The 19,292-nt window shown below is 46.2% G+C and overlaps 1 protein-coding gene across 2 annotated transcripts in view; it reads left to right on the forward strand.

Annotated features, from left to right (window-relative positions):
- Positions 1–19,292, forward strand: part of NUP210 (nucleoporin 210) — a 132,679-nt gene that overhangs the window by 77,123 nt on the left and 36,264 nt on the right. The window contains exons 17-20 of one of the 2 annotated variants that reach the window (XM_079777076.1): positions 657–846; positions 1,323–1,429; positions 3,322–3,426; positions 3,513–3,611. In XM_079777076.1, coding sequence (XP_079633202.1) covers positions 657–846; positions 1,323–1,429; positions 3,322–3,426; positions 3,513–3,611 — 501 coding nt within the window. The remainder of the gene's footprint in view (positions 1–656; positions 847–1,322; positions 1,430–3,321; positions 3,427–3,512; positions 3,612–19,292) is intronic. The other variant, XM_079777077.1, reaches the window with a different exon arrangement.

Below are 19,292 nucleotides of genomic sequence, written 5' to 3' on the forward strand. Positions count from 1 at the left end.
CTCTGCTTCCACGCCCTTGATATGTAGGTGACAGCACCCACATCTCTGAGATACTTTAGGAGCAAGGAGCTTTGTAAGAGCTTTTTGGAGCTGGAATTGGCATTCCTGTTAAACTACTAAGGGAAACATCCTGGAGAGCAGAGGTGTATGGGGGCAGGGAGGGAGCAGCAAGGATTTGGAAAGGCGAGGGCGGAGGGGAGGGGCAGCAGCCTGGCTGGGATGGGAGGTCTGTGGCAGAGTCTCCCAGCCTTGGCACTATTGATGGTTTGGACCAGGTTTTTTCTCACGGGGCTGACCAGTGCACTGTAGGGTATACAGCAGTACCCTTGACCTCTACCCACTAGGTACCGTTTGCACCCCCTGCAGTTTATAATAAAAATGCTTTTAGGCATCGTCAAAGCCCCTTTGCCTCGTTGAGGACCATAAGCTAGAGTAAGAGGCCGAGGCTGTGGGCACCTTGATCACTGGGGAGTAGTGAGGACGGGTTAGTGACTTGCCCCGAGTTGCTCACCAGGACCCTCATGAGCCCATAAGGCAGCCGGCTGGGTTGCTGGACCACCAGGAGTGGCTGTGCCAGTGTGGGTCCTCAGTGTTCACTGAACACTGCCCATTGTGACCTGGGCACGGTCACAGCACCTGACCTTGATTTCTTGCAGGTTCCAGTCTCCAGCCACCGCAACCCCCTCCTGGACTTGGCTGCCTATGACCAGCAGGGCCGCCAATTCAGCAACTTCAGCTCTCTGAGCATCCAGTGGGAGTCCACGAGGCCATTGCTGGCCAGCATCGAGCTTGACCTGCCCATGCAGCTGGTGTCCCGGGATGACGGGAGTGGCCAGAAGTTGCATGGTGAGCTGGGGTGGTGAGCCTGCAGGCCCAGGACAGGAAGACAGAGAGCAGTGACACCCTACAGACAGGTGACTGAGGAGTGCTAGCGGCTGTTGGGACCCGTTATCTGGGACGCCCTTCTATCTAGGACGGAAACTTAGGGAGCATTGTGAGTTTACCGCTCGCCTTTAAACCTGTGACCTTGTTTGAGAGATGGAGAGCAGGTTCAGAGCCTGTTGCAGGTGACCCCAAGTCCTAGGCTATACAGCAGGTCAGCCTGGCCCCAGCAGCCAGGAGTTGAACATCTTCTCCAGCTCATCTAAACTGCTTCATGGAACCTTGCTATGTCAACCATTATGATACATAAAGTTTCAACAAACTCAGGCATCTACTGTTAAGGACTGGAAGATTTAAACCTGCAAATCGGAAGGAGGGAGGGGCTGTTGCACAGGCAGCAATGGGGCAAAAAAAGACATTGGTTTTTCTCTTGGACTCAGGTTTGCAGGCCGTTTCAGTTCACAAAGCGTCGGGAGCCACAGCCATCTCTGCTACGGTGACCGGCTACCAACAGTCCCACCTCCGCGCAGCCGGCGTGAAGCAGCCGGTAACTCCCGGGCACATTGGGGGCGGGGTCTGCTCCTCCTGCATTCTCCTCAGTTTTAGTGTCCTGAGCCCCCTCACGGGGACACACCCCTCAGTTCACAGCCCTTCTCCCTGAATCAGGTGAGGTACACTCACCTGAATTGGTGAGCCTCCTTGCTGGCCTCCTGCCTCCAGTCCCCCCATCTTGCATGACCTGCACTCAGGGGACTAGAGGGATCCAGTGCCCCCTTTCAGCTCCAGGACATGGCTTTGGGAGCCCGCAGACCTAAGGGCGGGAGCCATCCTCATCCTCAGCCAGGGCTTGCCCATCCAGGCTCTTCTCCCTGATTGACCTGACTTACAGCCCTCCTCCCCCCGCCCCCTGCTGCTATATGCCTTTGAACCCACAGTTCTGTTGTCTGGAATTCCATTCCCTCCTTCCTTTAACTCTTCTCTGCCAGGAGTCTCCTGTTCTTTTAGTTCCACCTATATATCAGCCCCTCTGTGGAGAGTTCTCCCCACAGAGCAGCCGCTGTTGCCCCGGTCCCAGAGGCCCTCGTGCTTCCTGCTCCCTGATGCTCCTTCACACCTGCACTGACACCCTGCTGCACACACACGTGGCCATCCGCTGGACCACACCTCTGCCCAGCCTCTCAGGGAGGCCCCGGCGAGGTGCTGCAGTGGGTGGCAGATAGGCACCTATAAGGTGATGGGAAGGGTTCCCCCAGAATGGCACTGCCTGGATGACACCCACCCCGTCGTGGAAGAGGGTGGCAGTCGGATTAAATTGTGAATGGAGCAGAGGCAGCAGGTAATGACTGTGGAGGGAAGGTGTGTCTGACTCTGAGGGACTCTGAACGCTAGGACGAGGAACTGGAATTGTCTCCTGGGTATTGGGGAGCAGGGACACTTTTGAAGAGGGTGTGACACCAATGGGAACAGCACTAAGAGGCTAGCCTGGAGGAAGGTGGCCCTGAGGAGCACACTGGTACCTGACCCTGATAGCTTAGGTTCTCAGTCATCCCACTAGCACCAGGGATCCCTCAGCTGATGGCCTCATGGGCCTCCTTCTGGACTGTAAACATCCAAGCAGATCCCCCCTTCAAGGCCTCTGCACTTACACTCTGCCCTGTGGGCTTTTTGTAATTTATTTACATCATTCACACCTTCACTTTCCGTGTCTCTGCTCACCTGAGAGGCACACCTGAGAGTCTCTCCCTCTTAGACCTGTCATGGTCCCTTCAGCCCCCACCACACTCACATCTTTCTGTCATTCTTTTTCTCTAGTTCTTGCATTAGAATACATCTCCCTGAGGGTAGCTGCTGCCCCTCTAGTGCCTAACACAGTGCCTAGTGCAGTGCCTGGCACAGAGTAGGTGCTCAAATGTGTGAGTATATGTGGGTCAAAGCCAGGTCAGGTCCAGCAGTCTCCCTGGAATGACGTGGCAGGAAAGAAAGATACTTAAATATGTACATGGCCCAAGGGATGAAGGCCAAGCCTGTGCTCTTGTGAGCACCCTGAGGTTGCCTGTACAGTACTCCCATGTTTAGGCCGGTCAGGGCCTTTGCTCTTTGCCCAGTACCCATCTCAGACATGGCACTACAGCTGGCTGGTTGCTGTGTGCCCCCTGCTTTCCCATATGTTTGTGAATTGCCCACCATGTAGAACCTGGAAGGCAGGATGGGGCACTTGCCTTGGCAGGATTATGAGATGTCCTCAAAGGGACATGGCCTCTGAGCTGGGCGCACACAATGGATTCATCAGGACTTGTGTCCTAGACATAACGAATGATGCTGGGACCTGGGGCCTCTGGTCCTGCTCTTCCCCAGGGGCAAGGGTGGGTGGAAGGCCTGTGGGCTCATGGGGTTGGCCTGTTGCTTCCTGGATCTGATGGTGTTGGTCTTGCCCTTTAGCAGGACCCTCTTGTGCCTGTGTCAGCCTCCATAGAACTCATCTTGGTAGAGGATGTGAGGGTGAGTCCGGAAGAGGTGACCATCTACAACCACCCTGGAGTACAGGTACAGCCCCTTTACTGCCGCCTAGCCACCTAAATGTGGCCCATTGGCATGGCAGTCTTGGCCTCCTAGCCTGACCCTCCTTGCAGGCAGAGCTGCATATCAGAGAAGGTTCCGGCTACTTCTTCCTCAACACCAGCACTGACGTCGTCAAGGTGGCCTACCAGGAGGCCAGGAGCAGTGCCACGGTGAGTGGGGGCCTGTCTCTATCATTGGGTGGCCATAGGCTGCCTGGTTTGGTTATTTCAAAGGTTGGCACTGTCAGCTGTAGTTTGCAAGGCCTTTAGATCCTCTGATTCATTGTTGTGCAACTTCAGTCATTTGTCTGCTACCTTTGTGATTTTTATTTCATCTCCACAAATTACCCACACTATTAGTTAGCCAACGGCTTCCTTTTAGTGAATCTTTATTAGGATTAAAATACCATAAGATTACATAAGCACCACTACAACAACCATAAAGTTGCTTTAAAAGATGTTTTAGCTTTTTATGTTTTTCCACATTCCTTTCTCAATCCTTTCCCTATTCCTACAAATTTCACATCTTTGTCCATGGCATAGAAGAATTTAGCATTCCGCTTTTTCAATTATTTTATCCTAAGTATTTTCCCATGTTGATGTGTAGGCTGGCTGGTTATTTCTGTGCAGCCTTTTGTACTCAGCCATTTTCTCCATGTAGAGCATTTTGGTAGTTTAAATCATTTTTAAAAAATAGCCCTGCGGTTATAGCAAAGAGTGAAAGGAGTAAAAACACACACCAATATTTTCAATACCTGCATATCTGTATATTGAGTTCTTATGCAACCATGAAAAACGAACTTTCTTTAAAAGGAAATTCTTACTTACATAAATGCAGGCAGCCAAAAACAAAAATACAGCAATGACACCAAAGCAGTGTCATCAATTGCAGCTCTTTTCTTGCCATTGGACTGTTCTGAACCTAAGACCGGCTTTCCCTTTGTTAAGGGCTGACTGCCGAGTGTGTGAGGAGTGCCCTAATTGTCTCAGCACCAAATGAAACTTCTTCCTGGACTCGGAAGGGCCAGGTTGGCTCGGTGTTTGGCGTGTGATGGGAAAGTACAGACAGTACAGTGAGGGAGGACAGGCTAGGACCTTGTCCTGATGCCCACGTTGGCCTTTAGTGTTGCCCTGTTCCCAGAGGTGAGCCCTAACAGACTGGCAACAGCATGGAACAAGCTTTCTAATTCCAGGGAAGGCTAAAATGAGAATTAACCTTCACAGAGACCTATTCCCTACATCTCCTTTCAGAAATACAGCCAGGGTACTTGCCCTTGGTTGTACAGTAAGTTTGTGGCCTAGTCAGAAATCAAAATATGTCACCTCAGTCTCTGCAGGACATGTCCAGCCGTGACTTTCTGCAGGTCTGTTTATCTGTTTGCATCCACTGACTGTCTTACCACCTGAGTCACAAAATTAGTTGCCTCTGAGGTGGGACAGGTACAAAGTAAAGAGGAAAACAAGCAGGGTGCGAGGAACATGCTTGGGGAGTGCAATGCTGAAATGTCACCTGAAAAAGTAAAAAACAAAAAGAAATATTACCTGATGCTTAGCTTCAGTGCTGGGATGTAATAGGCAGTGGTGGGGACTGTAACAGATGGAGAGCACAGGCTATATATAAGGTACAGCCACTATGCATCTATAGCTCACTTTTTTTGGTATCCTACATAATAAAAAGGCAATATGCAAATTGCATCACTCCGCTACGCCCACGATTGGGCCGGCTGGAGGCGCGGGGGGCGGGACTCAGGGTGGCCGATTGGCTGGCGGTAGGAGCGGGGGGCGGGGACTCGCGAGTCCCCGACTCCCGCTCCTCCCGCCGGCCGTTAGGCCAACGCTGCGGAAGGACCCATGGGGCCGGCGGAAGACGCTGGTGGTGGCCGATTGCGTGGCTGCTGGCAGCAGTTTTCCGCCAGCACCAGTTTTCCTCTGGCCACCGCCGATCAGAGCGCCTCCCGGATCGGAGTTCCTCTCAGGGTAGCCGATCGCGCTGGCGGGAGGCGCTCTGATCGGCGGGTGGCCAGAGGAAAACTGGTGCTGGCGGAAAACTGCTGCCGGCAGCCAGGTGAAAGTCTATTGTACGAAACTTCGTGCAACGGGTTTCTAGTTTTTAATAATAGCTTTATTGAGGTAAAATCCACATACCATACAATTCACCCATTTAAAGTGTACAATTTAGCAAAACAGCATGGTACTGGCATAAAAACAGACATATACATCAAAGAAACAGAGAGTCCAGAAATAAATCCACACCTTTATAGTCAATTAACCCTTTGCACTCGCTTGCTTTTTTCTCGATTCCTTTATTCTAATGCTAATCGTGTCGAGTCACACTCGACATCCGAGTGCAAAAGGTTAATATTTGACAAAGGAGGCAAAAATATGAAATGGGATAAAGATAGTCTACTCAATAAATAGTGTTGGGAAAATTGGAGATGTACATGCAAAAGAAAATGGAACTAGACCATCTTCTTACATTATATCTACACTAATAAAAGAGAAATATGCAAATTGACCGTGCCTTTGTGACACCCATCAGCCAATCAGGAGCAAGTATGCAAATTAACACAACAAATATGGTGGGTTAATTTGCATACACGGCAGCAGGGGTGGGACGCTTGCATTGTCACCATGGCAATGATGCAGGCATTCTGCACAGCCCCAGCCGCTCTGGGCCTCTGGGCAGTGTGGGAAGGCGGAAAGGTGGCTCTGGCAGGAGCGAAGGCGGTGCCGACAGCCAGGGAAAGGAAGGGCCATTCTTGCACGAATCTTTGTGCATCAGACCTCTAGTATAAGAACAAACTCAAAATGGATTAAAGACTTAAATGTTAGACTTGAAACCATAAAAATCCTAAAAGTAAACATAGGCAGTAAAATCTCGGACATTTCCTATAGCAATATTTTTTCTGATATATCTCCTCAGGCAAGGGAAACAAAATAAAACATAAACAAATGGAACTACATCAAACTACAGAGTTTTTACACAGTAAAGGAAACCATCAACAAAATGAAAAGACAAACCATGGAATGGGAAAACATACTTGCCAATGATACATCTGAGAAGGGGTTAATATTCAAAATGTATGAAGTACTTATAAAACTCAATACCAAAAAACAATCCAATTAAAAATGGGCAAAATATATGAATAAACACTTCTCCAAAGAGGACATATAGATGACCAATAGACATATAAAAAATTATCATTGTTACTTGGTTATTTACAAAGAAATGCAAATTAAATCTACAATACGATATCACCTCACACCTGTCAGAATGGCTACCATCAATATCAACAAACAGCAAGTGTTGGCAAGGATGCGGAGAAAAGGGAACCTTTGCACTGTTTGTTGGAATGCAGATTGGTGCAGCCACTGTGGAAAGCAGTGTGGAGTTACCCCAAAATATTAAAAATGGAACTGCCTTATGACCCAGTGATTTCTCTTCTGGGAATTTATCTGAAGAAACCCCAAATCACTAATTAGAAAGAATATATGTACCCCTGTTTTCATTGCAGTGTTATTTACATTAGCCTAGATTTGGAAGCAGTCCAAGTGTCCTTTAGTACATGAGTGGATAAAAAAGCTGTGGTACATTTATACAATGAAATACTACCCTGCCATAAAAAGGAAGAAAGTTTTACCCTTTGTGACAGCATGGATGGACATTATGCAAAGTGAAATAAGCCAGTCAGAGAAAGACAAGTACCATGTGATTTCACTCATATGTGGAATTTAATGAACAAATTGAACTATTAAGCAAAACAGAGACAGATTCATCCTATCTAATAAAAGAGAAACATGCAAATTGACCATACCTCTGCAACACACACAAGCCACATCCACCAGCCAATCAGGAGCGAGCATGCAAATTAACCCAACCAGTTAATTTGCATATCCAGGCACAGAGCGAAGACTGAAGACAGCGTAGAAGGAAGCCAAGTGCTGCAGTAGGGAGTGAAGCTGCGGAGAAGCAAGCGGGGCAGTGGAGAATGGAGGGAAGCAGGTGGGGTGGCGGAGATGGCCGCAGGAAGCCCTATTCTTGCAGGAATCTTCCTGCAACGGGCCTCTAGTAGATACATAGTAGGCAGACAACTCTGGAGGGTTGGGGAAGAGGGTTGGGAGGGGTGGAGGGATTGAGCAAGAAAGAAAAAAAGAGAGAGAACATGGACAATAGTGTGGTGATCATGGGGATGGAGGGGTATAGGTGGAAGTGGTAGAGGGCACAGAGGAGATAAAAGGTGATGGAAAAAATAAAATAAAAATTTAAAAATAATGAAGTGTACAATTTAGTGGTTTTAATATATTCATACAGATGTGCATCCACAGTCAGTTTAGAATATTTTCATCACTTCAAAAAGAAACTCCATTCATTTGAACTATCACCTCTATTTGTGTACACACACACACGCATGAAAGGGTATTGGATACTGTCAAATACATTTCTGTATCTCTTAAGACAATTATTGAAGAAGAGAAACCAAGATGGTGGCATAGGTAAACACCTAAACTGCTGCCTCGCACAACAATTTCAAAACTACAACTAAAAGACAAAACGGACATCATCCAGAACCACAGGAAAGCTGGCTGAGTGCAAATTCTACAACTAGAAGGAAAGACAAAAGCACACGGAGACTCAGAGGAGCTGCAAAAGACTGAGTTACGGAGACATGCGCGCAGAGAGGACGGGTGGCTGAGTGCCTGGCTGGCTTTCTCTAGCGGGAGGGAGACGGAAGCTCCCGACTGCACTGAACCCCAGTTCTGACTGCACTGAACCCCAGTTCCGGGCAAGACCCTGGGGACCCAGACTCATATGGGGGGAATCTGGACTGTCAGGAAAAGAAAAAAGCACATGGAAACTCAGGGGAGCTGTGAAAGGCAGAGGTCTGGAGGCGCGCGCGCAAGTGTGCGCAGAGAGGACTGACTGCTGAGTGTACCACTGGCTTTCTGCTCAGCCCTGAGACTCCGCCCTATCCAAGCTGAGCACAGAGGCTTTTGCAATTTTGCAAGTCTTGTCTCATAAGGCTGTCTCCAGCACAGAAGTTCTCCTGGCGTAGACACAGCTGATCCTCACAGCCAATTGGCCTGGAGGTCAATTCCTCACAGTGATACCAACAACAATCAAGGCTTAACTACAATAAGACTGTGCATACAGCCCACAAAGGGGTGCACCAAGAGTGTCCACCTCAGGTAACTGGGGAGGCTGAGCCACTGGGCCCTATAGGACACCTAGCACACAAAGCTACCCTACCAACTCAGGGAAGCAGCGAAAATGCTGAGACAAAGAAACATCACAAATGAAAGAAATGGAGGAAAGCAAACGACTGGATATAGAGTTCAAAACCACAGTTATAAGGTTTTTCAAGAATTTTCTAGAAAAGGCCGATAAATTTAGCAAGACCCTCGAGGATATGAAAAAGGACCAACTAGAAATTAAACATACACTGACTGAAATAAAAAATATTATACAGAGACCTAACAGCAGACTAGAGGACTGCAAGAATCAAGTCAAAGATTTGAAATACAAAGAAGCAAAAAACACTCAACCGGAAAAGCGAAAAGAAAAAAGAATCCAAAAATTTGAAGATAGTGTAAGGAGTCTCTGGGACAACTTCAAGCGTACCAACATCAGAATTATGGGGGTGCCAGAAGAAGAGAGAGAGCAAGATACTGAAAACCTATTTGAAGAAATAATGACTGAAAACTTCCCCTACCTGGTGAAAGAAATAGACTTAAAAGTCCAGGAAGCGCACAGAACCCCAAACAAAAGGAATCCAAAGAGGACCATACCAAGACACATCATAATTAAAATGCCAAGAGCAAAATACAGAGAGAGAATATTAAAAGCAGCAAGAGAAAAACAGTTAGTTACCTACAAGGGAGCATCCATACGATTGTCAGCTGATTTCTCAACAGAAACTATGCAGGCTAGACAGGAATGGCAAGAAATATTCAAAGTGATGAATAGCAAGAACCTACAACCAAGATTACTCTACCCAGTAAAGCTATCATTCAGAATTGAAGGGCAGATAAAGAGCTTCACAGATAAGAAAAAGCTAAAGGAGTTCATCAACACCAAACCAGTATTATATGAAATGCTGAAAGGTATTCTTTAAGAAGAGGAAGAAGAAGAAAAAGGTAAAGATAAAAATTATGAACAACAAATACATATCTATCAACAAGTGAATCTAAAAATCAAATGAATTAAAAATCTGATGAACAGAATGAACTAGTGAATATAATAGAATCAGGGTCATAGAAAGGGAGTGGACTGACAATCCTCGGGTGGAAAGGGGTGTGGGGGGTGCGGGAAGAGACTGGACAAAAATCGTACACCTATGGATGAGGACAGTGGCGTGGAGGTAAGGGTAGAGGGTGGGGTGGGAACCGGGTGGAGGGAACCTATGGGGGGAAAAAAGAGGAACAATTGTAATAATCTGAACAATAAAGATTTATTAAATTAAAAAAAGACAATTATGTGGGTTTTTATTTTGTTAATATGATGTCTTATATTAATTGACTTTCAGATGTTAAACCAACCTTGCATTCCTAGGATAACTACTACTTGATCATTATATATAATTCTTTTTACATGTAACTGGATTCCGTTTGCTAGTATTTTGTTGAAAAGTTTATGTTCATATTCATAAGAGATATTGGTCTGAGGTAGTTTTTTTCTGTGACTGTCTGGGTTGGGTATAAGGGTAATATCAGTGTCATGAGATGACTTAGAAAGAAGTGTTCTCTCTTCTAATTTTTGGAAGACTTTAGTTAGAATTGGTAACCGTTACTCTTAAATATTTGGTAGAATTAACCAGGGAAGCCACCTTGACATGGGATTTTCTTTTGGGTAGTTTCTTGATTACTAATTTAATCTTTTCACCTGGTAGAGGTCTATTCAGATTGTATGTTTCTTATTGTTGGTTTTGCTAGCATGTGTCTTCCTAATTTTTTTGTTTGTTTCAGCTTTTTTTGTTATATTGTTTTTTAAATATCTTCTACATTCCTCCAGTGGTCAGTTTTGGTGGTCTTTAGCTGCCATGGAGAGTATGCTTGTTCACAGTGAGGACACATGTCATACATTCCTGTTCTCAGATTCATGATCACAGAAGGCAGGACCATTGCTGTAAATCAGAGCAAGGAAACTGTCTCTCAGCACCTGGGCACAAATGTGTGGTTTTAGAGGAAGCTCAAGGGTTGCTGGAAGCCTGAGTTCATATATGAAGCTTTCCCCTGGTATTTTTATTCCCTTTATAAAAGAAAGAGTAGTTCCCCAGGCCATTCCTCCTGCCACATAAATGAGTATTCACTGTCTGTCAAATCCTTCACATTAAAAGGAAAACCTCAAATTATAAATAATTCCAACTGCTTGAAATATGCCTGGTTTGCTTTATTTCTGGAGATTAAAAGTAGCTCTTCTGTTTTTAAGAAGAGGAAGTTTCAAGTTGAGGAAAATGTTGCACCCCACATTTTGCATAAGCCCTGAGGTGAACCTGTGGCCAGAGAGACTATCCTCCTGTTACCGGAGAATCAAATTTCCCTTTCACTGTGGGAGTGAGGTTCTTGCAGTATCTTCAGAAAATGAATATTCTATGACTTGCATGGGAAGATTAGATGAGGGAGAAGGCTTTATTTGCGTGAAGCTACATTTCTTGGCTTCCATAGTCCCCTGCCCCTTAAGACAGTCCTGGGAGAGGGGCAGCCGGGCTTCCAGCAGAGCCAGAAACAGGCCTGTGTCCAGAGTTTCCAGTCCATGTTGCAGCTAGGTGTGGTTCAGTATCCAAGCTCTTTGTCCATGTTGAGCCCAACATGGCCATGTGCTATGTGTGCAGGAGCCCCCTGCAGTGGGTGTCCCAGGAACCCGTGTGCCAAAGGGGGGCGGGGAAGAAAGAGAGAGAGAGAGAGAGAGAGGAGGGAACGTCCTTTGTTTGGAAGTTTACATATTTAAGTTTTGCACACTTGCAGTGGCCATGGCTGTTCTGGCCACTGACTTGCTTCCAGGTGTGATTGACAGGCTGACGTTCCCACATCACTCAGACCTTACCAGGCATGTTTCCGAACAGCCTTGTCTAGTCACTTGGAGAATGTTAAGTACAGTTTTCTGGCAGAGCTGCGTAAATGGCATGCTTTTACTCTTTGGCTTTCCCTTTACTCCTCTCCTCTTAAATAATAACCGGGTTATTGCAACAGCATCACTCGTAGAACAAGAGCCTTAGGAGTGCGTGATGGACAAGATAGCCTCTGTCGGTAGTGAGCACCTGCTCCTGGAGGCATTCAAACAGAGGCTGTGACACTTGTCTGGAAGGCTCCAGATGGGGTTCCAGCATCAGAGTGAGATCCCCCAGAAGGCCTGGGGTCCCCATTCAGTCCTATGGTGCTGCAGTTCTAAGGTTGCCCTGCAGTCCTTCAGCAGCACTGGAGGATTCTCAGTTATGACGAGTACTGATGTCCCCATTTTACAGACGCACAGTGCTCCAGCCGCTCTGCAGGGTGTGTGTGGGCCTCTGCCACGTGTCTCATCCCTGTCGTGGCTCTTCTGAGTGGGACAGAGTGCCCACTGCAGGCGTGACCCTGACGAGTCTACACTACAGGGCTGCAGGCAGCACCTATGGACAGGCCCACAAAGACTGCTTTTGCTCATCTTGGACCTGTGCAGAGACCATTGCAACTCTAGGTCCAAATTGTGTTCTGGTTTCCTTCGCCTCTTTTGTGACCTGCAGAGGAGTTTTTCATGGAGTGCTGACAATCTGACAGGTCCTAGCAGCTTCTCTCAAATGGTTATTTCTAAAAGATGTCTGTACATCTCTGTCATTTTCCAGCTGTTAATTAATAGCATTCTCATTTCCCTTAATCAGAGAGACAAGAACACTCACAGTAATTCCTCAGTCATAGAAAGTTTCTTTCTTCCCCTGTTGACACCATTTGGGACTCAAGAATGGCTCCTTGGTGTGCTTTAGCTTCTGAGTCTGTGGAAGGGCTGTGGAGCTCACGTGCCAGTGCCATTGTGAAGGTTACTGTGCCCACGGTGCTGCAAGGGCTGTGCAGGGCTGCGCTCCATCCTGCTCACACAGCCCTCAAAGCTCTCTGCAGGGGGTCTTTGTTCCCGTTTTGGCTGGCTAGCATATTGGAGTGATTGCCTGATTTAAACATAAGTTTTCTTTCTTCTCAACAATTCTTTACATTGCAAAATAAGCCCTCTGAGCAGAACCATGGATTAATAAGAGCAGGAAAAGGATCCTCCTGTGGGCTGAACACTTCATACCTTCTGTAAGGCAGCTATTCAGCAAATATCGGGGACTCTCGTGTGCCAGGCTTTGGTCGGGACTGGGGACCCCGTGTGAACAAGTCAGATGGTGGCACAGTTCCAAGGAGCTGTGATGACGTCTCCACCTCCTTAGTCCTGTGATTCATAGGCCATCATGGTGATATTGTACATCCATACTCGAGATCAGGTCGGTAGCAGGTGGGACTGTGGTGTGTCCTGCTTTTCTCCCGAGGAGGATCTGTGGATAGGCGCCCATTCCCAGCCCTGGCTGGGGTCCCTGGTTGAAGTTTCATCCAGCATCCAAGCTGGGACCTTCTCAGTGCTTGTTAGACTTGTGTGTCTCGGTCGTCGGCGTGAGCCTCACGGGCATCTGCTCAGGGGCATGGACCCCGACACTCTTGCGTAGCACTGCCTGGCCCTCCACATGACATTGATAGGCACGCTATAGGAAATGGGAGCTGTTGACCCTTGTGATGTTCAGAAATGTTTGTAGGGTCCTTACTCTTCTGTAAATGCCTCTGCAGGGACAAGTCTGAAGCATAATGGGGCTGAGGAAAGCAAGGAGCTGAGATGCTGTGAGCAGGAACTTGGGGCCTGTTGGGCACACATAGACATCACAGCTTCAGCCACGTATGAACTAAGCTGCCTCTGGGTCCACTTACAGGGTCTAATGAGCAATAATGCATTCATTCTCTGAAGACTTTCTCCTCAGCTTAGTATTTGCTGAAGTTCTCAACATTTAAACATTAGAATTCATTCTGGGCATGGATTTTCCCCACCTCTTCTTCCTCACATACCTTGTCCTATGTTGATCAAGAAGCAAGGGGGTGTAATATCTTTACAGACACAGCTCCTAGGGCAATGGAGACTAAGGAGAAAATAAACAAATGGGACTACATCAAAGTAAAAAGCTTCTGCACAGCAAAAGAAACCATCAACAAAACAACAAGAAAGCCCATTGCATGGCAGAACATACTTGCCAATGATATTTCTGATAAAGGTTTAATCTCCAAAATTTACAGAGAACTCATACAACTTAACAAAAAGAAGATAAACAATCCAATCAAAAAATGGGCAAAGGATCTAAATAGACACTTTTTATAAGTGGACATACAAAAGGCCCCATATGAAAACCTGCTCAAAGTCACTAATCATCCGAGAGATGCAAATCAAAACAACAATGAGATACCATCTCACACCTGTCAAAATGGCTATCATCAACAAATAACAAGTGCTGGTGATGCTATGGTGAAAAAGGAACACTCCTGCACTGCTGGTGGGAATGCAGACGGGTGCAGCCACTGTGAAGAACAGTATGGAGTTTCCTCAAAAAACTAAAAATGGAACTCCCATTTGACCCAGTCATCCCACTCCTAGGAATATATCCCAAGAAACTAGAAACACCAATCAGAAAGGATATATGTACCCCCATGTTCATAGCATCACAATTTACAATAGCTAAGATTTGGAAACAGCCTAAGTACCCATCAGCAGATGAGTGGATTAAAAAACTGGTATATCTACACAATGGAATACTATGCTGCTATAAAAAAAGAACTTTTACCATTTGCAACAGCATGGATGGAACTGGAGAGCATTATGCTAAGCGAAATAAGCCAGTCAGAGAAAGATAAATATCACATGATCTCACTCATATGTGGGATATAATGATCAGCAAGAATAGATCCAGAGACAAATGGTAGGGGAGGAGGTTAGAGAGCAACCAAAGGACTTGTATGCATGCATATTAGCATAACCAATGGACACAGACTCTGGGGCGGTGGGGGCTTGCCCAGGGTGGGAATGATTGGGGGGTGGTCAATTGGGGGAAAAGGAGACATATGTAAAACTTTAGACAATAAAAAATAAGCAAAAGGGTGTGACAAACGTGCACAGTTCATAGTTAGGAGTGGGGGCAGATCTCCACTTTGCCACCAGCTGGCTGTCAAGTCCTCTCACTTCCCAAGTGCAGTTTCTTTAAAGCACTGTCCACGTGGGTGTGAAGTGAGCTGATGTGTGCAAGCTGATGGAGCTGGCTAGGCTACAGCCTCTCCATGGATGGCAGCAGGACACTATCCTCTGCTTATGTCATCTAGAAGGTAGCTCAACGCCCCACCTCTGGGAAATCAAGTGGAAGAGAAACTGATTTCCCCACCACTATTTCGTCATTGGTTAAAATGTTCAAAATGGTCCTTTTGAAGGAGAGGAAAACTGAGAAAGCCTTCCATGCAGCCCCCTGCATGGGTATATCAGCAGTCGGTACAATGTGTAATTGCTTCACACTATGAAGGACGTGCCAGTTCCTGATGGCAGTAACTTTTTAGTAGGGTCACATCAGACACTTGCATTATGTTCTCAAAGAAAAGCTTTTGTTTTTCTCTCCCATTTTAAAATGAGTTCTCTCTGGAGAAATGTAATAAGCCAGGGTGGATTATCCTCATTGAAGCTGGAGACCTGGGGCTCCCAAACCTCTCCTTGTCCTGTTACTAGTATTAACACCAGGCTAGCAGGTGATGACTCATTTCCTTGCTGTCATTTTGTTTGATTTGGTTGATTTTTAAATATATTTTTATTGTAGATGCTATTACAGATATCTCCCCCCCCCTTTACCACACTCCTCCCAGTCTCTAACCCCGCCCCCCAGGTCTTCACTACCTTATTGCCCATGTTCATGTACTCTGCATATCCTAATATATAAAAAGCCAGGGGCTGTCACGACCAAAACAACCGGACAGGCAACTGAACACAGGCTGTGTGGGGTGACCAGGACGGCAGGGTGGTTAGTAAGGGACAACCAAATGACTGAACAGCAGGCTGCGTGGGGCAACCAGGCCGGCAGGGGGTTAGTGAGGGACGACCAAAGAACTGAACAAGCAGGCTCCGTGGGGCAACCAGGCTGGCAGGAGGGCCATGAGGGGCAACCAGGCTGGCAGGAGGGTTAGTGAGGGACGACCAAACGACTGAACAGCAGGCTGCATGGGGCAACCAGGCTGGCAGGAGGGTTAGTGAGGGACGACCAAACGACTGAACAGCAGGCTGCGTGGGGTTACCAGGTTGGCAGGTTAGGGTTAGTGAGGGACGACCAAATGACTGAATAGCAGGCTGCGTGGGGTGACCAGGCTGGCAGGGGGGCAGTTGGGGGTGACCAGGCTGGTGGGGAGGGCAGATGGAGGCGACCAGGCTGGTGGGGGGGGCAGATGGAGGCGACCAGGCTGGTGGGGGGGGGGGCAGTTAGGGGTGACCAGGCCAGCAGGCAGAGGTGGTTAGGGGTGATCAGGCTGGCGAGGGGGAGGAGTTAGGGGTGATCAGGCAAGCAGGCAGGCGAGGGGTTAGGAGCCAGCAGTCCCATATTGTGAGAGGATCAGGCCTAAACCGGTAGTCGGACATCCCCTGAGGGGTCCTGGATTGGAGAGGGCGCAGGCTGGGCAGAGGGGACTCCTTCCACCCCCCCCCACCCCGTGCACGAATTTCATGCACCAGGCCTCTAGTCTATATATATAAAAGCCTAAGTGACCGTTACGATGGAATGACTGGAATGACGGTCACTGTGACATGCACTGACCAACAGGGGGCAAATGCTCAATGCAGGAGCTGCCCCCTAGTGGTCAGTGTGCTCCCACAGCAGGAGCGCCACCCAGCCAGAAGCCGGGCTCATGGCTGGCGAGCACAGCAGTGGTGGTGGGAGCCTCTCCTGCTTCCACAACTGCACTATGGAGCGGTAAGGAGTGAGCAGGCAGGTAGGTGAGCGCTTAGGGGGGTGAGCAGGCAGGCAGGCAAGCGGTAAGGGGCGAGCAGGCAGGCAGACGTGCAGTTAGGGGCTAGCGGTCCCAGATTGCGAGAGGGATGTCCAACTGCCGGGATTGGGCCTAAACTGGCAGTCAGACATCCCCCGAGGGGTCTTGGATTGCAAGAGGGTGCAGGCCGGGCTGAGGGACTCCCCTCCCCCCCCCATGCACAAATTTCATGCATTGGGCCTCTAGTAAGTATATTAATTCTTTGGTTTATCTCTTCTCATCCTCCCCCAACCCCACATCGAGGTATGTCAGTCTGTCCCATGCCTCCATGCTTCGGGTCTTATTTGTAGGTTCATTCATTTTGTTCCTTAGATTCCACAAATAAGTGAGATCATGTGATATTTGTTTCTCAGTTTGACTTATTTCACTTAGCATAATATTTTCCATGTCCATCCATGCTGTACCAAAGGGTAAGAGATCCTTCTTTTTAACAGCTACAAACTATTCCATAGTGTAAATGTCCCACAGTTTTTTTTATCCATACATCTACTGTTGGGCACTTGGACTATTTCCAAATCTTAGCTATTGTAAATAATGCTGCTATGAACATAAGGGTCATATATTTTTTCTGATTGGTATTTTGGGGTTTTTAGGATATATTCCCAGAAGTGGGATTGCTGGGTCAAACAGAAGTTCCATTTTTAATTTTTGAGGCAACTCCATACTGTTTTCCACAGTGGCTGCACCAGCCATGAACTAGTGTTTCCTTTTCCCTGCATTCTCGCTAGCACTTGTTGCTTGTTGATTTTTTATGATAGCCATTCTGACAGGTGTGAGGTGATATCTCATTATGGTTTTAATTTGCATCTCTCTGATGATTAGTGACTTTGAGCATTTTTTCATGTGTCTCGTGGCTGTTTGTATGTCCTCTTTGGAGAAATGTCTATTCAGGTCTACTGCCCATTTTTAATTGGATTATTTGTCTTCTTTTTGTTGAGTTGTATGAGTACTTTATATATTTTGAATATTAACTCCTTATCAGATATATCATTGGCAAATATGTTCTTCCATTCAGTGGGTTCCCTTTTCAATTTGATGGTGGTTTCTATTGCTGTGCAGAAGCTTTTAATTTTTATGTAGCCCCATTTGTTTATTTTCTCCTTACTTTCCTTTGTCCTAGGACAGTGGTTGGCAAACTGCGGCTTGCGAGCCACATGCGGCTCTTTGGCCCCTTGAGTTTTAGCAAAGGCCAGCTGAGGAGTACCCTAATTAAGTTAATAACAATGTACCTACCTATAGAGTTTAAGTTTAAAAAATTTGATTCTCAAAAGAAATTTCAATCATTGTACTGTTGATATTTGGCTCTGTTGACTAATGACTTTGCTGACCACTGTCCTAGGAGATGTATCTGTAAACATATAGCATTATGTTTATAAGATGTCTGAGATTTTACAGCCTATGTTTTCTTCTAAGATTTTTTATGCCTTACATTTAAGTCTTTTATCCATTTTGAGTTTATTCTTGTATATGGTGTAAGTTGGTGGTCTAGTTTCGTCTTTTTGCATGTGTCTGTCCAGTTTTCCCAGCAACATTTGTTGAAGAGACTGTCTTGACTCCATTGTATGTTCATGCCTCCTTTGTCAAATATTAATTGACCATAAGGGTGTGGGTCAGTTTCTGGGGTCTCTGTTCTGATCCACTGGTCTAGATGCCTGTTCTTGTGCCAGTACCAGGCAGTTTTGGTTATAATACCTTTGTAGTATAGTTTGATATCCGGTATTGTGAGCCCTCCTACTTCCTTCTTCCTTCTTAAGATTGTGCCATCGATTGTGGATTTTGATTTTGTATCCTGCTACATTGCCAAATTCATTTATTAAGTCTAGTAGTTTCCTGGTGGAATCTTTAGAGTCTTCTATGTACAATATGATGTCATCTGCGAGTAATAACAGTTTTACCTTCTTCTTTCCAATTTGGATACCTTTTGTCTCTTCTTGTCTGATTGCTGTGGCTAGGAATTCCAGTACTACGTTGAATAAGAGTGGTGAAAGCAGACATCCTTGTCTTGTTCCTGTTCTTAAGGGAAACACTTGGTTTTTGCCCATTGAGTATTACGTTGGCTGTAGGTTTGTCATGTATGGCCTTTATTATGTTGAGGTATTGTCCCTCTATTCCCACTTTGCTGAGAGTTTTTATCAAAGAAGGGTGCTGGATTTTGTCTAATGCTTTTTCTGCATTTATTGATATGATCAAAACAAATTGATATCTTTCAATTTGTTTATATGATGTGTCACATTTATTGATTTGTAAATATTGTACCAGCCTTGCATCCCTGGAATAAATCCCACTTGATCATGGTGTTTGATCCTTTGAACATATTGCTGGATCCAATTTGCTACTATTTTGTTGAGGATTTTAGCATCTGTGTTCATCAGGGCTATTAGCCTGTAATTTTCTTTCTTTGTAGTATCTTTATCTGGTTTTGGAATTAAGTTAATTCTGGCTTCATTAAAAGAGCTTAAAGTGTTCCTTCCTCTGGAATTTTTGGCAATAGTTTGAGAAAGATATGTGTTAGTTCTTTTTTGAATATTTGGTAAAATTCACCTGTAAATCCATCTGGTCCAGAACTTTTGTTTGCTGGAAGTTTTTAAATTGGTGCTTCAATTTCATCAGTTGTTATTGGCCTACTGAGGTTTTCTGATTCTGCCTGATTGAGTTTTGGAAGATTGTATTTTTCTAGGAATTTGTCCATTTCACCCAGGTTGTCCAGTTTGTTGGCATATAGTTGTTCATAGTATTTGCTTACAGTTCTTTGTATTTCTGTGATATCCGTGGTTATATCGCTTCTTTCATTTCTAA

This window comes from Cnephaeus nilssonii (assembly GCF_951640355.1).
Source record: "Cnephaeus nilssonii genome assembly, chromosome: 7".
Lineage (NCBI taxonomy): Eukaryota > Metazoa > Chordata > Mammalia > Chiroptera > Vespertilionidae > Cnephaeus > Cnephaeus nilssonii.